Source organism: Phalacrocorax carbo, chromosome 7 (assembly GCF_963921805.1).
Source record: "Phalacrocorax carbo chromosome 7, bPhaCar2.1, whole genome shotgun sequence".
Lineage (NCBI taxonomy): Eukaryota > Metazoa > Chordata > Aves > Suliformes > Phalacrocoracidae > Phalacrocorax > Phalacrocorax carbo.
The window spans coordinates 36,564,189-36,580,401 of NC_087519.1; the positions used below are offsets into that span (position 1 = coordinate 36,564,189).

Genomic DNA, 16,213 nt, shown 5'->3' on the forward strand with positions numbered 1-16,213 from the left:
CATTTCTGATAGAAACAAACCAGACCAATGTTTTTTGTGGATCTCTCTTGTCATAAGACAACCTCTCTACCCAAGGACCAGGTGATACAACACTTAGACTTAACCCATCACTATAGGTGTGAAAAACAGCTTTTTTGGTAAACACCACATCCTCACATGCTGGCTCAGCAGCCTGCTTACTTGACCACAGTTGAACTGAGAAACACTAACATAAAATGCCCAAATATGAAAAAGCAAGTAGCTTGCTTCAGCTTGCCTTGACTGGGCCCAATGACCTTGGAACTACCGGTGGTTTATTGAAGGGTGGCCTGCGAGGGGCCTTGTATTTCTACATTTCCTTCGTCATTGTTCTTCATTTGTAGCAAGTCACTGTGTTCTAATATATTGTTTTGTTTTCTATTCCACTAGGCAGTAATAGCTATCAAGTAAGAGAAGTGACCTACTTCATCAATTCACCCCTTAGACAATTATTTAGTGAAAAACTCTGAGAAAATGTGATCTTTGCAATTATTTTGGAAAACCACTTTATGACGGTCAACAATTTCTCTGACAGTTTCTCTGTCATAACCCTCATGAAAATATAGTTTGGTTTCGGTTTCCTCAGCCTCTAAACGCCGCTCAGGTGACCACTAAGCTTTCCTTTTCAGGCTGCGTTCCGGAGCACGGGGCCCCGGGAGGCCCGCTCCACCGCCCTCGCCGCCCTCAATCTGAGGGCGACCGCCGCGGGGCACGCTGGGACCCCTCCCGTCTGCCTTACCCCTCACGCCGCGACGGCGCCCCATTGGTGGTGCGTGCACCACGTGCTCCTCTGCCGCCTCCCTCATTGGTCGGCGGCCCAATCCGCTACCTGTGGGCCGGGGAACGGGCTGAGGGGCGGTGAGGGAGTGTCCGGCGTTGCCGCGGTAACGGCCGCCCCGGGCATGGCGGCGGCGCGCGCCCGGCGGTGAGGCGGGGGCCGGGGACGACGTCTGTGGAGGTGGCCCTGTTGAGGCCCGCGGTGGCGAAGGGTGTCGGGTGGCTGTGGGGGAACGCGTGGGTAGGATGGAGCGTTTGTGGAGGGGGCCTTGTTGGAGCCGGCGGTGAGGAGAGGGGTGTGGTGGAGGGGCCCTCTGGGAAGGGTGGGCGTAGCGGGGCGGGGTCCGGGTGGGCTCCCGGGCGTAGGTCTCCTTCTGGGGCCTGCTGTGCTGAGGGACAGCGCCCAGGACCCTCTAACACCCCCTTTCTCTTTTCCAGCAGAGACGGAACTCCCTAGTGTGGTGTCAGGGGCTTAAAGAAGCCAGCAATGGCATGGTTCAAGGTGCTCCGTGGAAAGGGTGAGAGGCTTTCTGTTCCTAAATAAATCTGTCTTGCTTATTTGTTTCTCAGTAACAGTTCCCAGGTAATGCTTGTTTACGTTCTAGGTTGGTGCTTGGCAATATAAAGTTGGGGAAATAGCCGGCAGAGCTTCTTGGGATAGTGTTGAAAATGCTGGGAGAGAAAAAGCACTTAATCGTGAAAAGAGACCTTTACACAGACCCCACGTTTCCAGCCAGTGATACCTCTATATTTTTTGATTACTGTACCCCGCTTGCTCAATTCAGAGGCGAGATATCTTGGTTAAGACCTAAGGTGAGTTTTAAGATATAAACGCCTGTGATTTTAGCAGAGCTGGACTTTAAGGGAGTAAGTGGTATTTAGCATTGAATGGCTGCTTCTGGGTGTTTTTATTGATAAGAAATATAGAAGTGATAAAACCAATGTATGTCAATGTGAACAACATATATGTTATAGCTTTTAAGTCTGGGTGCTTGTTTGTAAGTTTGTTTTAAATCCTGATATAGAACTTTTTAATTTCTTGGCACTAGTAGAAATCTGGATATTTTATCATAAATATGTTTAATTATGCAAATAATATGCATACCAAGTTTAAAAATAGCATTATGTTATTCCCAAATTTTTCGACATATTGCTTAACTTTTGGAAACAAATAACTGAATTTTAGAGTTTTTCAGAAGGGTATGCCTTTTTGGTTTTTTGCCACTGTTGATAGCATTGATAATAAATAACAAGAAAGATAACTTTTTCAAGGTTATAACTTGTTGTATGAGTTGTATTGCTTTTAAAGTTACAGCTGGATTTCAGAGCAAGCCACATGAGAGCTAAAAAGTTTAGAATGCTTTTCTGCAGCATGTTCCTTTAAAGTGAAGTATTTGTGATATTGTGTGTGGAGGGGGGCAGGGAGAGGCTATAAAAATGTGATTGGGGTAGAAAATAACATATTATCTTCTAGTGGTATTGTTTTTCTCCCCTGCATCTGGGGGTGGCTGTAGAACAGCGACAGAGCTATTGATTATCAGATAGAATTGTCACACAAATGACTTCATGGAGCCCAGTGTGTAACTTTCAGCTTTTGTACCTTACACCTTGATTACTACTGAGGGCTGATCAGTTAATTTCTGTCTCTTGTGGTGTTTCCAGGTGAGAGAAGAACCATTTTAAAAGCTCACTTTCAGATCTGATTAAGTGTTCAGGACTTTGCATTTGAAATTACCTCTATTTTTATTTGCCCTAGGGAAAGTTTTTCTCATATGTTAATTTGGAGGTTTTTGTAATTTGGGATGTGCAGTGCAATGTAATTGGCAGCAGTTCTGTCACACTTGATCACGTGTCTAGTAAGGAGCTGATGAATTACGTTGTCTTTCACTTACTGGTGCCTCTGCTAAGGTTGCATCTGATGGTGATATCTGCGTACTAAAAATCTGTGTGGGAAACTAGATTTGCTTCCCATAAAGGACCTGCAGAATAGCCACAAGGCAGTAATTTGTTACTGCTTGCTTAGGCTGTGTCTGAAGAAGAAATGTTCTAGAGGTAAAAATTCCCGTATTTTGTGAGAGGTCTCTGGAGCCCTCCCGTTCCCTGAAACACAGGCTTCCTTGGACTATCATGCAGGATTTGGCTTTAATTTCCCTTTGTTTAATTTTAGGACATTTGTTCTACTCCTCGGTTATTTTCAAACAATCCACAGGATGTACAAGTGAAACAAGGAATTTTGGGAGATTGTTGGTTCCTGTGTGCCTGTGTAGCTTTGCAGAAGAGTAAATACTTACTGAATAAGGTATAGAGAAGTTTCTTGTTTTGTATGTCACAAGTTTTTGTCATCTAATTTACATTTATATATTGCCTTTGAATCCTAGGCCTCAAAACTGAATATCAGTTTTGTTATGCTTAGTTTTACTGGTTTGTTGTGACTTTTTTTTCCTGTGACTACAGTTAATATGCAGCATATTTTAAGCTGTTTTAGTTTAAAAAAATAAAATTTATTGATTTTTGGCTTGTCATGCAGGTAATCCCTCCAGGTCAGCCCAGCTGGACAGATGAGTCATATCAAGGCTGTTTCACTTGTCGAGTCTGGCAGTTTGGTCACTGGGTGGAAGTGACCATCGACGATCGTTTGCCTTGCCTTGGTGGTAAACTCTGCTTTTCCCAGTGTCAGGCGGAGGATTTGTTTTGGCTTCCACTGTTGGAAAAAGCTTATGCAAAGTATGTGAAATCTGTTACTGAGCAAAGTAAGGGAGGTGCAATACTTGTATACCATCTGCTTACTTATATTGTCTGACTGCTTTGGGCATAGATCTGTGTATTAGTCCATATAAAGTACAGCGGCTGCTAGCTTTCCCATACTGGGTTGTGCAGAAGTTGCTCTTTAAACTGTAGATATATAAGGTGTATTTCTAGTTGCATATGAGGTAAGATAATCTTGGGAGGAGAGTTCTGATGAAAAGTAAGAGCTGCAATGAATTATCAGGATTCAAATTATATTTGTTAAGTCACTATCAATTGGTTGTCTAATTCATTAAAAGGAAATATTTTACTAGTGCAACATTTGAGGGCAGCTGAGAGCTCAGTGAAGAGCAGAAAGCATGCCAATTTTTTCATAGAAAGCAGTAACATTACATAAGTTTATGCTAGTTGGGGCTCCGGTTGTTTGAGTTTCACTGCTGCTTTTGCTTAATTTGAGAGTTAATTATTTTGAGAAGAAACAACCATAATGTTAATGTGTTTGAAAATGCAGCTATCTTATGTTTTTTGATACATCAATCAAAATGCTGTCCAATGGACAAAACAATTTGGAGACAAAGTGCACTGGTAAGATAGGCATGAAATGTCCAAAAGAACTTGGACGAAAGATGGTGTGGTTGCCAGCAGAGGGCAGAAAAAGACTTTAAGTATGAAGTATTCAACTGTAGATATGTTGAGCAGAAGTCATGAAACAGCAATGGCATGTTAAAGCTTCTTTGTAGGTTTGAAAGATAGCACTTTGTTTTCTGTAGAGTCTTACTATTCTATCCTGTCTTATCATTCCATTATAGTCTTGATTTCTTTTGGTATCTTTTGCATCCACTGCATCAAGTAGGGTAGTCTCTTGATGTACTTAAATTGTTGAAGGACTGCTACTCTGGTTGTTTGTGCAGAGTGAAGAAAGAATAATTGAAGGAGAGGACAAAATGCTATTTATTTATACAGAATGCAGTTAGTATATCACAAAAGATGATGTAGTGCACAGATAATAAGGTACAAATGACTAGTACTAGACTAGTTTCTATATAGGATGGAATGAATTGTCATAAACTTCCCATCAAACAGTGGGATGTCTGATGGCTTATATATTCTTTAAATGTTGTCTTCTGTATAAATAAAATGTAAGTGCTTTCTCCTGCCTACTTGGGGATATGAGGTAGGGTACAGTCATGATTGTGACATAGAGTGGAGTTGAAAGTACATAAGAACCATGTTTCTTTAGTACTGCTGCATGTGGAAACTTTTTCTTGATTGTCTTTGTTTTATATAGGGTGCATGGATCTTATGAACAGCTGTGGGCAGGACAGGTGGCAGATGCTTTGGTTGATCTGACTGGAGGAATTGCTGAAAGATGGACCCTGAAAGGCCCAGGAAAAAACACAGAGAAAGAGAAGACTGGCATGGTTTTGGAGAAAGCAGTGTTTAGAAGATTAATGAATCTGAAGGAACAGTGTGTAATTAGTTGCTCAGTCCTCAATTCCAGACAAGGTAGTGGTAAAGTTCTAGATGTTTTTAAAGTAAATGTCTCTAACAGGGTTCAGAGCACAAGGCAGCCAGCAAATGCGTAGTGCTGATTCTAGTACCGTAAGACTTTCATGGTGCAATTTTATATAACCTTGGATAAGTCAAGATTTAAGGATTTTGTTGAGTTCAGGATGGAGGGTGCCTTTGAGGAGTGCTTTTTGTATTAGGTGCTGATACGGTCTGTCCTCAAAAACAAACACACACCTCCCAGCCCCTGAACAAATGCCTAAAATTAGCATTAAAACCCACAATGAATTTCAACACGGAGAATTTGTTTGAGATCAAGTAGTGAGTTGATACGCATTAAAATTTTATTTTATTTTATTTCTATATAGTCACAACTAAAATGAACTGTTCGGGGTTTTTTGATGCTATTTTTATACTGATTTAAAAACAATTTATTTTTATCTCAAAATTGCCTTCTTTCACAGGATAGTTTAATGTCATTAATTGTAAAATATAGAGCAAGTTCTTTTGTTTATTTTCAAATGTTTTTTTTTCTATTCAGGTGCAAGTGAACTAGGAGAATTTCATGCGTTTATTGTGATAGACATGTTGAATCTGTCCAAAGTGTCAGGCAAGGAAATATTCCTACTACGAATACGAAATCCTTGGGGGAGGCGGTGCTGGAGAGGTCCCTGGTGTGAGGGGTGAGTAGGTTTATTTTCATTTGGAAAACTGTTTGTGGAAGTTCTGAAGCACAGAGCATGTCTATGTACTGCAAAGGTGGATATTGCTACTAGGCTATAGCAGAGGAGAGAGACTCCTGTTTGTATGCAGTCCTTTAGAGAGTTCAGTGGTTCACACAGGTCATTGGTTCTAAGGCTAGTCATTTTGGTCTGTAATTCTGGTAATCTAAATTTTTGTAATAACAAATACTTTTTTGTTTATCAAAGCATCATATATATTTTCATAGAGATAAACTTAAGATGTTGGTTTGTTTTCCATCTCTGATTTTTGTGGTGCTTTGTTTCTTGTTCTGCAATTCATCTAAGGATCTTCGCTTATAAGATGTTTGTGACTTGTAATTAGTCACTTAGCTTTACTCAGCTCTTCTCATTTGATCTTGTCTTGGTTGCAGAAGACAAGCAAAGGAGTATGTATAAATCAAAAAACAGAAGGAATGATGCTTATGTTTTTTGCTTGTGTGCTCTCTGTAGATTAATATGAGTAGGAGAAGGTGGAATCAAGTAGATATAAAGAAGAGATCTGTTTTAAAGGAAATGCAGAAATATGTTTAGCAGTTCATATAGCAAAGTAACAAGAATGAAAGGACAGACCCTACTAGCTTATTTTGAAAAGCTTTAGCATATTTAGACTATACAAAAGAACATGCAATTCTTGACCCAAGGAGCAAGCTTTCAGCATTAAAATATGGTAACAATATGATCATGCTTGTAAACATTTTGGAGAAATAGGTTTTTTTTCCTCTGAGTTAAAAAGATGACTTAATCATATGAATTGAGGTTTAAGTTGATGTGTTTTGCTTTTGACAGGGTTTTGATTATACGCTTGGTGTCTTGTTCCTTTGCCAAACTACATGGCAACTTATTGTTGCAAGAGGATAGCATTTCACTGAGTGGGCTGAGAACCCTCCTTCATTGAAGTGCAGAGCTGTTCGTTATTGTTAGTAACACAATCAAAAATGTTGAAAGTACTAGCTTTTAATGGGCCCTAAATAATGAGGTCTTTAAATTCTTGGTTTCTCATTACTTAGCCAGCAGATTTGTGGGAATAACTGGCTACTTCATACCAACAGTGGTTTTTGATGTTCACTATACAGCATTAAAATTCTTTCAGAACAGTCACTGTGCAGCTTGTTTTACTCTTTTTGTCGCTATTTTTAACAACTGTCAAAATCTTTATTTTTGCTCTCATGCTTGGGACTGTACTGTTCGTTGTAAGCAAAGTGGCTATTTCACCTAAAAGTATGCTGCTATATCCTATCTAGTGTTAGGTTGTTTCTAAGTTTTCTTTGATTTGTTGTGATTCATACTTTCTATTATCCCTCTCACTGTCTGGCAATGTGCATACAGAAATATTAAATGCAAGTAAAATTTGACAGTAAAATGAAGAAACCTCTTCTTATTGTCCTGCTTCATAGCAGATTTGATAAAACATTGTTATAGAACTTACTGGGTAAAGAACTAAAGGTTGACTTTTGTCTTATGCGCAGTGGTCAAGGATGGAGCCAGCTAGACCCAGCACTTGCCTCAGATCTGCTCTCTCGGATCCAAGAGGGAGAATTCTGGGTTGATGATGAAGAATTTTTCAGGGAATTTGATGAGATTACCATGGGCTTTCCCATCAATGAGGAAGGACAACTTCAGAGCCTCTATACAGGTGCGGTATGACAGAACATCTTTGTCATACAAATAATGTTATGTCAATGGGAAAGACTGTTTTGAATTGCAAATGGATGCAACTAGACCATAATTTCACTTTTTCAGTACTTCCCTCTCCTTTAGATCCATATGCCTTTTCTGTCTCTGCTAGGAAGAATAGAGGAACAAGAGGAAATTGAAGGTCTTTAGAGGAATCTTTGTTATTTCTCTGAGATCTAGTTACTTGCTGGTTTGTTGAGAAATTAGTGTTCCCTATCTAGAAGGCTGCTGTTGTGGACAGGCTGTAATAGGAGATAAATTTAGATTTCTAGAAACAGTTTCTTGTAAAAATCATGTCATCAATCTGCCATGGCCAGTTTCATTCATTCTCATGCCTCTCAAAATGTTGGTCATGAATATCTGCTTGGAGGAAGTGTCAGCGCTACAACAGCATGTTTCTTGGGCTGGGGGATCTCTGATATCTGTTATATAAAATTAAGTAGCTTCTGTGTCTGAAATCTGCACCATGTTTTTCTTATTTTGGTAGAGAAAGTGTTGTATCACTCACAGAATCTTTTTGGATCCTGGGTGAGAGGCCAGTCTGCAGGTGGCTGCCGTAACAACAGCAGCTTCCCTACCAACCCTAAGTTCTGGCTGAGAGTCTGTGAAAAGAGCGAGGTGTGCATTGCTCTGCTGCAGAAACATAGGAAACACAGCACTGACTGGGCTGGAAGAATTAAAAATCTGACTCACTTAACAGAGGAAAACCTATCTTTGACAGAAGGCATGCAGGGGAAGAATTATCAGGCTGTGGGGCTGCATGTCTGGAAGGTAATATGGGAGTGAAATTTTTCTTTTTGCAAATAGAAGTCTTAGAGCATTACTGAAATATCTGAGTAAAATCATTAATTTCCTACAGCAGTGATATGATTCAACTGTGCACACATCTTACGTCTATGATTTACACTAGAATGATCTTGTTTATCTCACAATGCAGGTACCATCTGTACAAACTATAAGTGGACAAATACTTTCTTCTTATTGTTGAGTGCCATGTAGCAGAACTCTGGGGAGTGTTCCAAACTAGTGCATGACATTTCAGGCTGATTATTTGATGACTGTTCCTAAATTTACTTCTCCTGAATGTTAACTGTTCCTACTCCTCTTTGATGTTCAGCTTATCTGCTGATACTCTCCTCTTTACTTGTTTCCTTTTGTAAATGTATGCATGTTTAAAAATGTTTTAAACAGTATTTGATCATTTTTAGTTTTATTAAGGACTCCTCATTTTTCCTAAAACACCATGCATCATTATGCATCTATTCTAGGTGGAGAAGAAACGATTTAACCTTCCAAAGACCCTCTCTGCTCCTCCAGTTGTAGGTACCGTCTGCCATTCCTATGATAGAGAAGTGCATGTGTGCTGTGACCTTTCGCCTGGCTTTTATCTTGTTGTTCCCAGCACTTTTCTGAAAGATGCAGTAGGGAATTTCTTGCTTCGTGTGTTTTCAACAGGAAGGATCTCTCTTAGGTAGGTTTAAAACAAAACAGGAAATTTCTTACGGTTGTTGACATAAACAAATATATGAAGTATATATAAAGTATAAATGCTCAAAATGTGCTGAAGGGTTGTGCAGAGTACCAAGTAACAGCATTGTTTTGCCTTTGCATTCATGTAAGTAGTGTTCCATCTCCTTGTTTTTTTTTCATGAAGCTGCTACTACCTCTTGTTAAAATATCAGAAGTAGTCAGATGAGTAGCATCTTGACTCTAAACTGCAGCCTAGTGTTTTGAGAAAGTCCGTGTTTTATAGAAGAACTGAATAGGTTTCTGCAGAACATGTTTCTCAATATGTGGAAGTTCTGTCTTCACATATGGAAAAAAATGAAGATATACCACAGAAGTTAAAAACAGCTGTTGTTACTGCAATCAGCAACAGAAAAGGAGAGCGGTATATTATCATGTGTGTTGGAAAACACATCCTAACAGATTGCCTGACATATAACATTGTTATTAGTGAGCAATGCACCTTCAAATGCAAATGGAGCATCAGCAGGGTACTCGGATGATATCATGCTCAAGCTCATATTTTCAGGACAAGTGTGGAAAACAGCACTGATGTTTATGCTGTCTTCATTAGCTGAATGAATAATTGTTTTTTGAATTAAAGCATTCAACGCTGACAGTACAGCCGAACTTCTTATTTGTGAAGGCCTCGAGAAGTTTACCAGCATTATGATAAAATTTGTGGAAGGATCACTGCATATTGTGTTGTAGCTGATCTTTCCTCATAACTTGTGACAAAAAGAGACTTTTATAATAGACTTGGAACAGTCTTTTCTGTTTAACAACGCTTCCTTATCCAACAGAAAATACCAGGAATGTTAGTCCAGTAGCTTCTGATGACTGAATTTTTTTAACTGTAGCAGACCACATAGATATCTCAACACTTGAAAGTCAATTATTTGTGAGCAATTCTGTGTTGGTGACCATAGCCTTGAAATAAACACTTAAGAAGACACAATGATGAGTGCTTGTATGGAGTCAGCAAAATTGTACCTTCTTCCAATAAACATGAAAAGATCTGAGGTTGTCTAACAGCTTGTGCCAGGTAAGCTATATGCAGAGGCAAAACGTACTGTTGGCAACATGCTTAAAAGCTGTTCAGATTTTTTTATATTCTGGTAGTACACTATCAGTTTGTATCTCCTTGGAGAGAAGCTGGCAAATCACACTGCAAAGCCAGAGCATGTATTAATCATTTACTCTGCAGAATTTGGAAGCAGGATGGCATCAAGTTTTTGACTGAATAAAGATCTGCAAAACTACAAGGCTAATTTTGCTATATGGATGCAAATTTTGTACTTCCTATCAGAGTATATTTGGGTTCTGGATGTACTACAGCTGTACAGCGTGCTGCACTTCCAATGATGGGATAAAATTTCTGGTATTGCTGTTAAGAATAACACTTCCTCAGACTAAAACAGAGGTGCCAGCCTGTATGAGTGTCTGGAATGGACAATCACAGAATAACATAATAGCTGTTATGTGTTCTCAGCTGGAAAATTGGAAATAAGAGCAGATGTTACGTTGAAATATGGTTTCAAGTGCTGCACAACTGATAATGATACCAAATTGTTCATATGGCTGTGAAAAGCCATGCTGGGCTAGGATTGAAATATGGGTTAACAGTACAGTGAGCAAGACAGAGGTAAAATGGTAGTTTCTTCTGATTAAAGACGTAGTGAATAGAAATATGAATATATTTATAAATTATAAATAAATATAACCAAAGAATACAATGTATGCTTTGGACTTATGAGGTGCTCATGTGTACTCCAGAAGTCAGTCAGCTGCATCTCTTTCAAATAGGACAAATAGCACGGGAGTATTGAGGAAAAATGCGTATGGTACGTTACTTCTTGAATGCACAAAAGTCTGTGGTTTTAGTGCATGGTTTGTATGTTTTGTTGTTCTTATGGAGTTTTGTGAATTACCTAAGGACTTAGAATTATGCAGTTCTCTTTATTTGTGTTGAAGGTTTGGAGGAATTGTATTTTTGTAAGTTTATATAATACTAGTTTGTTTTTGTGAGCTGGTGTTCTAGATTTTGTGAAATCGTACGGATTTTATACATGTAGTTTCTCTTCTGTCTTACGTTTGGTAGTGAGCTAAAACCACCACCCGCAGATGCTGCCCTCTGTGAAGAACTCCCAGCAGGTGAATGGGAGACAGTGCAGCTGCATGGATGCTGGAAAAATGGGCAGAGCGCTGGAGGTAGCAGGAACTTTCCCTCCTTCCATATCAATCCCTGCTTTCCCCTCTCCATTCCTGCAGGACCAGGAAAAAGCAGTGTGAAAGTTACCCTCCGTCAGCACTGCCAAGATAGCAAGTGTCGTCCAATAGGTTTCCACATTTTCCAGGTAAGACTTTCTCTGGTCAGTTCGATTGCTCATTTGCCAAGTGTGAAGGGAAGCCTGTCAGTTCAGTGCTCCTTGCACTTGGCAAGGGAGATGCTGCTTCTAGGAGAAACACAGGCTGGTCCTGTGAAGTGATGCCTGTGAAACATATGGAATAACTACACTCTGGGTAGCACAGTAACCAGATAATTGCTTCCACTGAATCCTTCCAGTGTTCTAAATTAGTTTTAGAAATTATGAACTCTCTTGAGGATTTGCAAAGAATTCTCAGTGTCTTAGTGATTGAGGAACAGACTTTTTGGTAATTGATCATGAAAACTTACTTTCTTCATCTCTAATAATTTATTTGTCCGTTGGCACGTAGTGTTGGATCTGCAGACAAGATCAGAATTCAAAAGGACTGTGATATGTTGAACAGATGATCTGAAACAAAACAAGACATGATTTTATACAGACAAATACAGGTTCTACATGTATGTGTCGGTGATCAACTGCACAAATACAGGATGAGAAGCTTCTGGTTAACTTCTGACTATTTTGCAGGGAAAGTTAGCTTTATCTTCAGAAAACATGCTTCAAAAAAGGTGTTGCTTAAATGGGAAGTCTGGAGTTGGGTATTAGGAGCGATCATATATCTTCACATATACAATATGTGAAGAAAGATTGAAAGAACGGCATTTTAAATGCCTACAGGAGGCTGAGGAGGAGTCTAATATGAAGTTTTAGTACAGGAGAGGCCACTTAGAAAGAGGAAGGACATAGTCTGTTCACCATATCCATGAAGTGAAAAACAAGTGCATTAGGCTGCAGTGAGGAAGACTGAGATTAGACAATAGAAAAAGCTTTTGAGCTGTTTGGGTATTGGGTTGTATAAACTGTCTACAGTGTGGTAGGAATTACTTATCTGTACTTGATACTGCCATCTGGGTTTTCTGGAACCCTTCCCATCCCTCCAATATAGCTCTGTACAGAACAGTGGGTATTTGGAGTGGAATAGATAGAGAACGTTCCATACTTTGGTGTACCAGGAAGTTAACATTGTGAAGCCTGAAATATATGAAGAGATAGTCATGTTTTCATTCTTTTTTGCAGGTGCCTAACAGCAGCTGGAAACCACATACTTCCTCTTTTCTACACTTGGAGCCACTGGTTAGCTGTGTACCTCATTGCTATTCACAGGAAGTAAGCCAACTTTGCAGACTTCCTGCAGGAAGTTACGTAATTATACCTTCTACGTACTTGCCCAATACAGAAGGCAATTTTACAGTGGTCATAGCAACCAAAATAGACAGGTAAAAATACGTTGCCTTCTATTTGAAATCCTAGTATTTTTAGTGCATGTGTTACAGGATGTTTGGAAACAATAACTGTAGTGACATGTTCTCACTTTTGGTTGGAAATCTTCATCTTTATTTTTTCAAGTCTTTGCATTGCTGTTAAGTTTGCAAACACTGCTTACCACTTTGACTATGTTGGAAGAATGACTAAAAAGGAAGTATTTGTTAACTTTCTTGCTTCAGTTGCTGAGTAACAGATGTCTAGTGCTGGAGAAGATGGCACTAAAGCGACTGATTATCAGCTATATCCAGATATTAGGATTTACACTGAAATTTTACTAAGCTTTTTGGTAAACACGGTTGTTCTTGCGAAAGTGCAATGAATAGCAGGCCTTATTCCAGGTAGTTCCTCCTGATGTGCATAATAACAGGTCTGAATCAGAGTTTGTAGATTCCGTTTGATTCCATAAAATTGTGTAAAGATTCCATGAGGGAAAGGATGTGGAACAAAGCCTAGCATAACAGTCTTCTCTTTTTGAAGTGGGATAAATGATTTATGATTACAAGAACTCTCAGTGCTTTGTGCAGAAATAAGTGTGGTTTGGGTTTTCAACAGGAAGCGCATTCACAGCCGGGAGACACTTGGACAAGTATTGCAAGAAGTAAGTGACACATTTTTAATTTCCCTTGTTCTAAAGATGTCGCAGAGGCATCATGGAGGCTTATGCATTAACTAATATTGAGTCATGTACTAGTGGACTGGACTTCAAATATTCTCATTTACTTGCTGCAAACTGGTAATCAGTAAAGCATTTAATCTTTGGGTTTTTTGTTTCTCAGCCAGAAAAGTAGCATTTGTTAGCAGCTAGCAAAATTTGTCTTTTCACACCACTCAGATATGCAGAAGCTTCTGTATGACTATTTCATAAAGTCATTATTTACTCCTCAAGTCATTCCCTAGTGCCTACCTCTGCTCTAACATCTGTGAGAAATTGGACTATTAGTGATGAGCAGATGGTTGTACTTGACTCTTACATTTGCTTTCAGGAGTGTAAACACTCTTCATGCATTTGGATATATTTTGATGTATTCATTCTTGATGTCGCCATAGATCTGCTAGCTTTAACTCTGTATTGTATCCTTCCTCCATCTGATTGGCTTTGATATTAATTTGGGATCCTACATATTGCAACATAGAAATTCTAATGATATTATAATGTTGTAAAGACTTAAGAAAACACAGCAAAAAGAGAAGAAAAGCAAACAGCCAATCCTGTGGAAGATTAGCTTTAATCACATTAGAATTTAGTTTTTTATTTGTTTCATTACAGCCAGCCCATATTGCATCCTACCATTATAACCCTTCTTGGTGTGTGAGCCGTTCTGATCAAGTTAGTGCCACCTATGTAATAATTTGGTATTGTGTTTTGCTTGATTGGATGAGCATGTAATATTGAAGGGTTGGATGCAAACGCTAAGTGCCTAATATGAAATTTTTACTGGGTGGAGAGGAAAACTTTGAATGCATTATTTTAACAATTGTTTAAAGATACCTGATTTGGTTGTTGGATCAATGTATGCCCCTAATACTCTGGTTATTAGGTGAGAACGAGACCATCTGGATACTTGGCTCTTTCCCTTTTGAGGTTTTAATAAAAACAGACCAAAAAGCTTGGGAAAAACTCTTCACCCAAGAGTAGAACTGGTTTACTAATTTTCTTAATCTAGGTCATTTTGACCAGTGATTACATTTTGTCCTTAAAACCACACAAACAGTATGGATTTTGTGTGTTTCACAAAAATGGGCAAAGGCCTGTATATACTTTTCCTCATGGTGCTTGTTATTTTAATATTTAGGACCTGAACTATGTAATGAAGTCCTTTTATTGCAGTTGTTTTGGAAACAAAACATTGCAAGGCCATTATTACAGGCGGAATATATTCAAAGATATGTATCTTGTTCCATGAAAAGCGTTGGACTTGGGCAAAGGGTGCTGACATCAAGCAAACAGTTTAGATTCTTCAGGACTTGAAGAATTTGGGAAGGGCAGTCGTCGTTTTCTTATCAGTGGCAGAAATTAATGTCTGAAACCAATCTTCAAGAGCACAGCCTTTTCTGAAGGCTGGACTTTGAATCATTCAGTGCTTTCAGGGGTTTAACCTCTGAAGGATCTGGGCAGTCTGCTTTACTGAGAAGTTGTGCTAGTGATTTCTCAGGGATGCATCACAGAATAGCTGGATGTCAGTGTATTTTTCTAAAAGTTTGTCTATATGTTTTCTAATCCCTGAAGTGTTGGGATTTATGAGTTTTAGGTGTTTTTAAAGATGTTTCACAGAAAAAGCTTGCACTTTGACCTTGATTTCTATTCTCTGATTTATTTCAATTCCTTATGAATTTCTTCTCTTTATTGACAAAAAAGTTAACTCATTAGTTTCTCCCCCACCCCCTGCATTATTCATTTTCTTATAGGTTTCATTTACAACTGTTATGAAAAGATAATCTGGAACTCTCTCACTGTCATTTCAAGAAACATTGGAAAGCCGAGGAATGCCTCACCTCTTGCTGTTTTCAGTTTTAAATGGAATAACAAGAAGATACTCTTAGCCCAGCTGTTTTTCACTGGTACCAACTGTCAGGCCTACAATGACTTCTTTGTTAAAATACCTCCTTAATCATGTACACTCAGAATATTTGTTCTACCCATGTTTTTTAGAACCAGCATTGTGCAGCAAATCTTCATAATGAAGCTCAGTTCTTCAAAATAGAGGTGAAGAATATATGCATGTTGTAGCTGAGTAAAGCTACAGTTTTAGAAGAAAAACAGAGAACATATGTGCATAATTAAATAATATTTTGCGGGGAAAAAAATCAAGCTTACAGAATAATTTTAGGAGACCAAAGGGGCAAGCATAGAGGAAAGAAACTGGAGTCTTTTTTCAAATAGGATATACCTCAAGAATCTTGAAAATACACTGGAGCAGAGAAAGTCCAAGCTTGTGTCCTACACTGCCCGTAACGCTGCTGAGCACTTTATCGTGGGCCCTTTGTTGAACCATGTAAATGGTGGGTTGAGAAAAAAGGTTTTTTTGATGAATTTTTCTTTAAAGACCACCACAAAGGAAAAAGATAAGACTTGAAACCTTTTGTTTATGAACTGTTGCATCAGACTGCTTTTGTAAATCTCTAGGAATGTGATATGAAGTTTAAGAGATTTTTTTTTTCCTAATTTGTGTTTGAAAGTTTTTCTTATTCAAGGAGGATTTTTTAGATGTTATATTTTCCTCAATAAAAATGGAGTAATGTTAGAAGTTTTATGATGTCCTTTATTAAAAAGGTGAAAACTGTCGATGTCAAGTCTGCATTTGTTCTGCAATAGCAAACTTTACAGTGTGTTGGAGCCCTGGGGTTTTCACCAAATGGAAGGGAATAACTGGAAATACTTGAGAGGAGAATCAAGTCTTTCATTAGTTTTATGTCTCAGAAATATGTAATATTCTACTTCTTTTAACTACATCCTAGCATAATTTATGCTTGCTGCTGTTGAACTTTGAAAATTCAAAGCATCTAGGATGCTTGCAGCTGAATTTTAAATGGTCAAAACGTTCCACC

General features: G+C 38.7%; 1 protein-coding gene across 5 annotated transcripts; it reads left to right on the top strand.

The window, feature by feature from the left end:
- The first annotated feature begins 839 nt into the window (after positions 1 to 839).
- CAPN10 (calpain 10) lies at positions 840 to 15,952 on the top strand. Of its 5 annotated transcripts, XM_064457471.1 has the most exons (15): positions 840 to 976; positions 1,234 to 1,313; positions 1,401 to 1,608; positions 2,963 to 3,094; positions 3,323 to 3,519; positions 4,829 to 5,046; positions 5,591 to 5,732; positions 7,259 to 7,425; positions 7,954 to 8,237; positions 8,735 to 8,937; positions 11,074 to 11,126; positions 11,244 to 11,329; positions 12,419 to 12,618; positions 13,220 to 13,265; positions 15,318 to 15,952. In XM_064457471.1, the coding sequence occupies exons 3-15, from the start codon at positions 1,465 to 1,467 to the stop codon at positions 15,393 to 15,395; spliced, it is 1,950 nt and encodes a 649-aa protein (XP_064313541.1). In that variant the 5' UTR covers positions 840 to 976; positions 1,234 to 1,313; positions 1,401 to 1,464; the 3' UTR covers positions 15,396 to 15,952. The 5 variants fall into 5 exon arrangements, with proteins under 5 accessions (XP_064313541.1, XP_064313537.1, XP_064313542.1 ...); XM_064457467.1 differs by having other exon boundaries at positions 11,074 to 11,329; XM_064457470.1 differs by having other exon boundaries at positions 841 to 976; positions 11,074 to 11,329; positions 15,074 to 15,952.
- The last annotated feature ends 261 nt before the right edge of the window (positions 15,953 to 16,213 follow it).

Coding starts and splice junctions, on each gene's coding strand:
- CAPN10 (XM_064457467.1), top strand. CDS start 1,465: ATGCTGGGAGAGAAAAAGCACTTAATCGTGAAAAGAGACCTTTACACA. Junction 5,047..5,590: donor AGTCCTCAATTCCAGACAAG/GTAGTGGTAAAG, acceptor TTTTCTATTCAG/GTGCAAGTGAACTAGGAGAA. Junction 8,238..8,734: donor TGGGGCTGCATGTCTGGAAG/GTAATATGGGAG, acceptor CATCTATTCTAG/GTGGAGAAGAAACGATTTAA.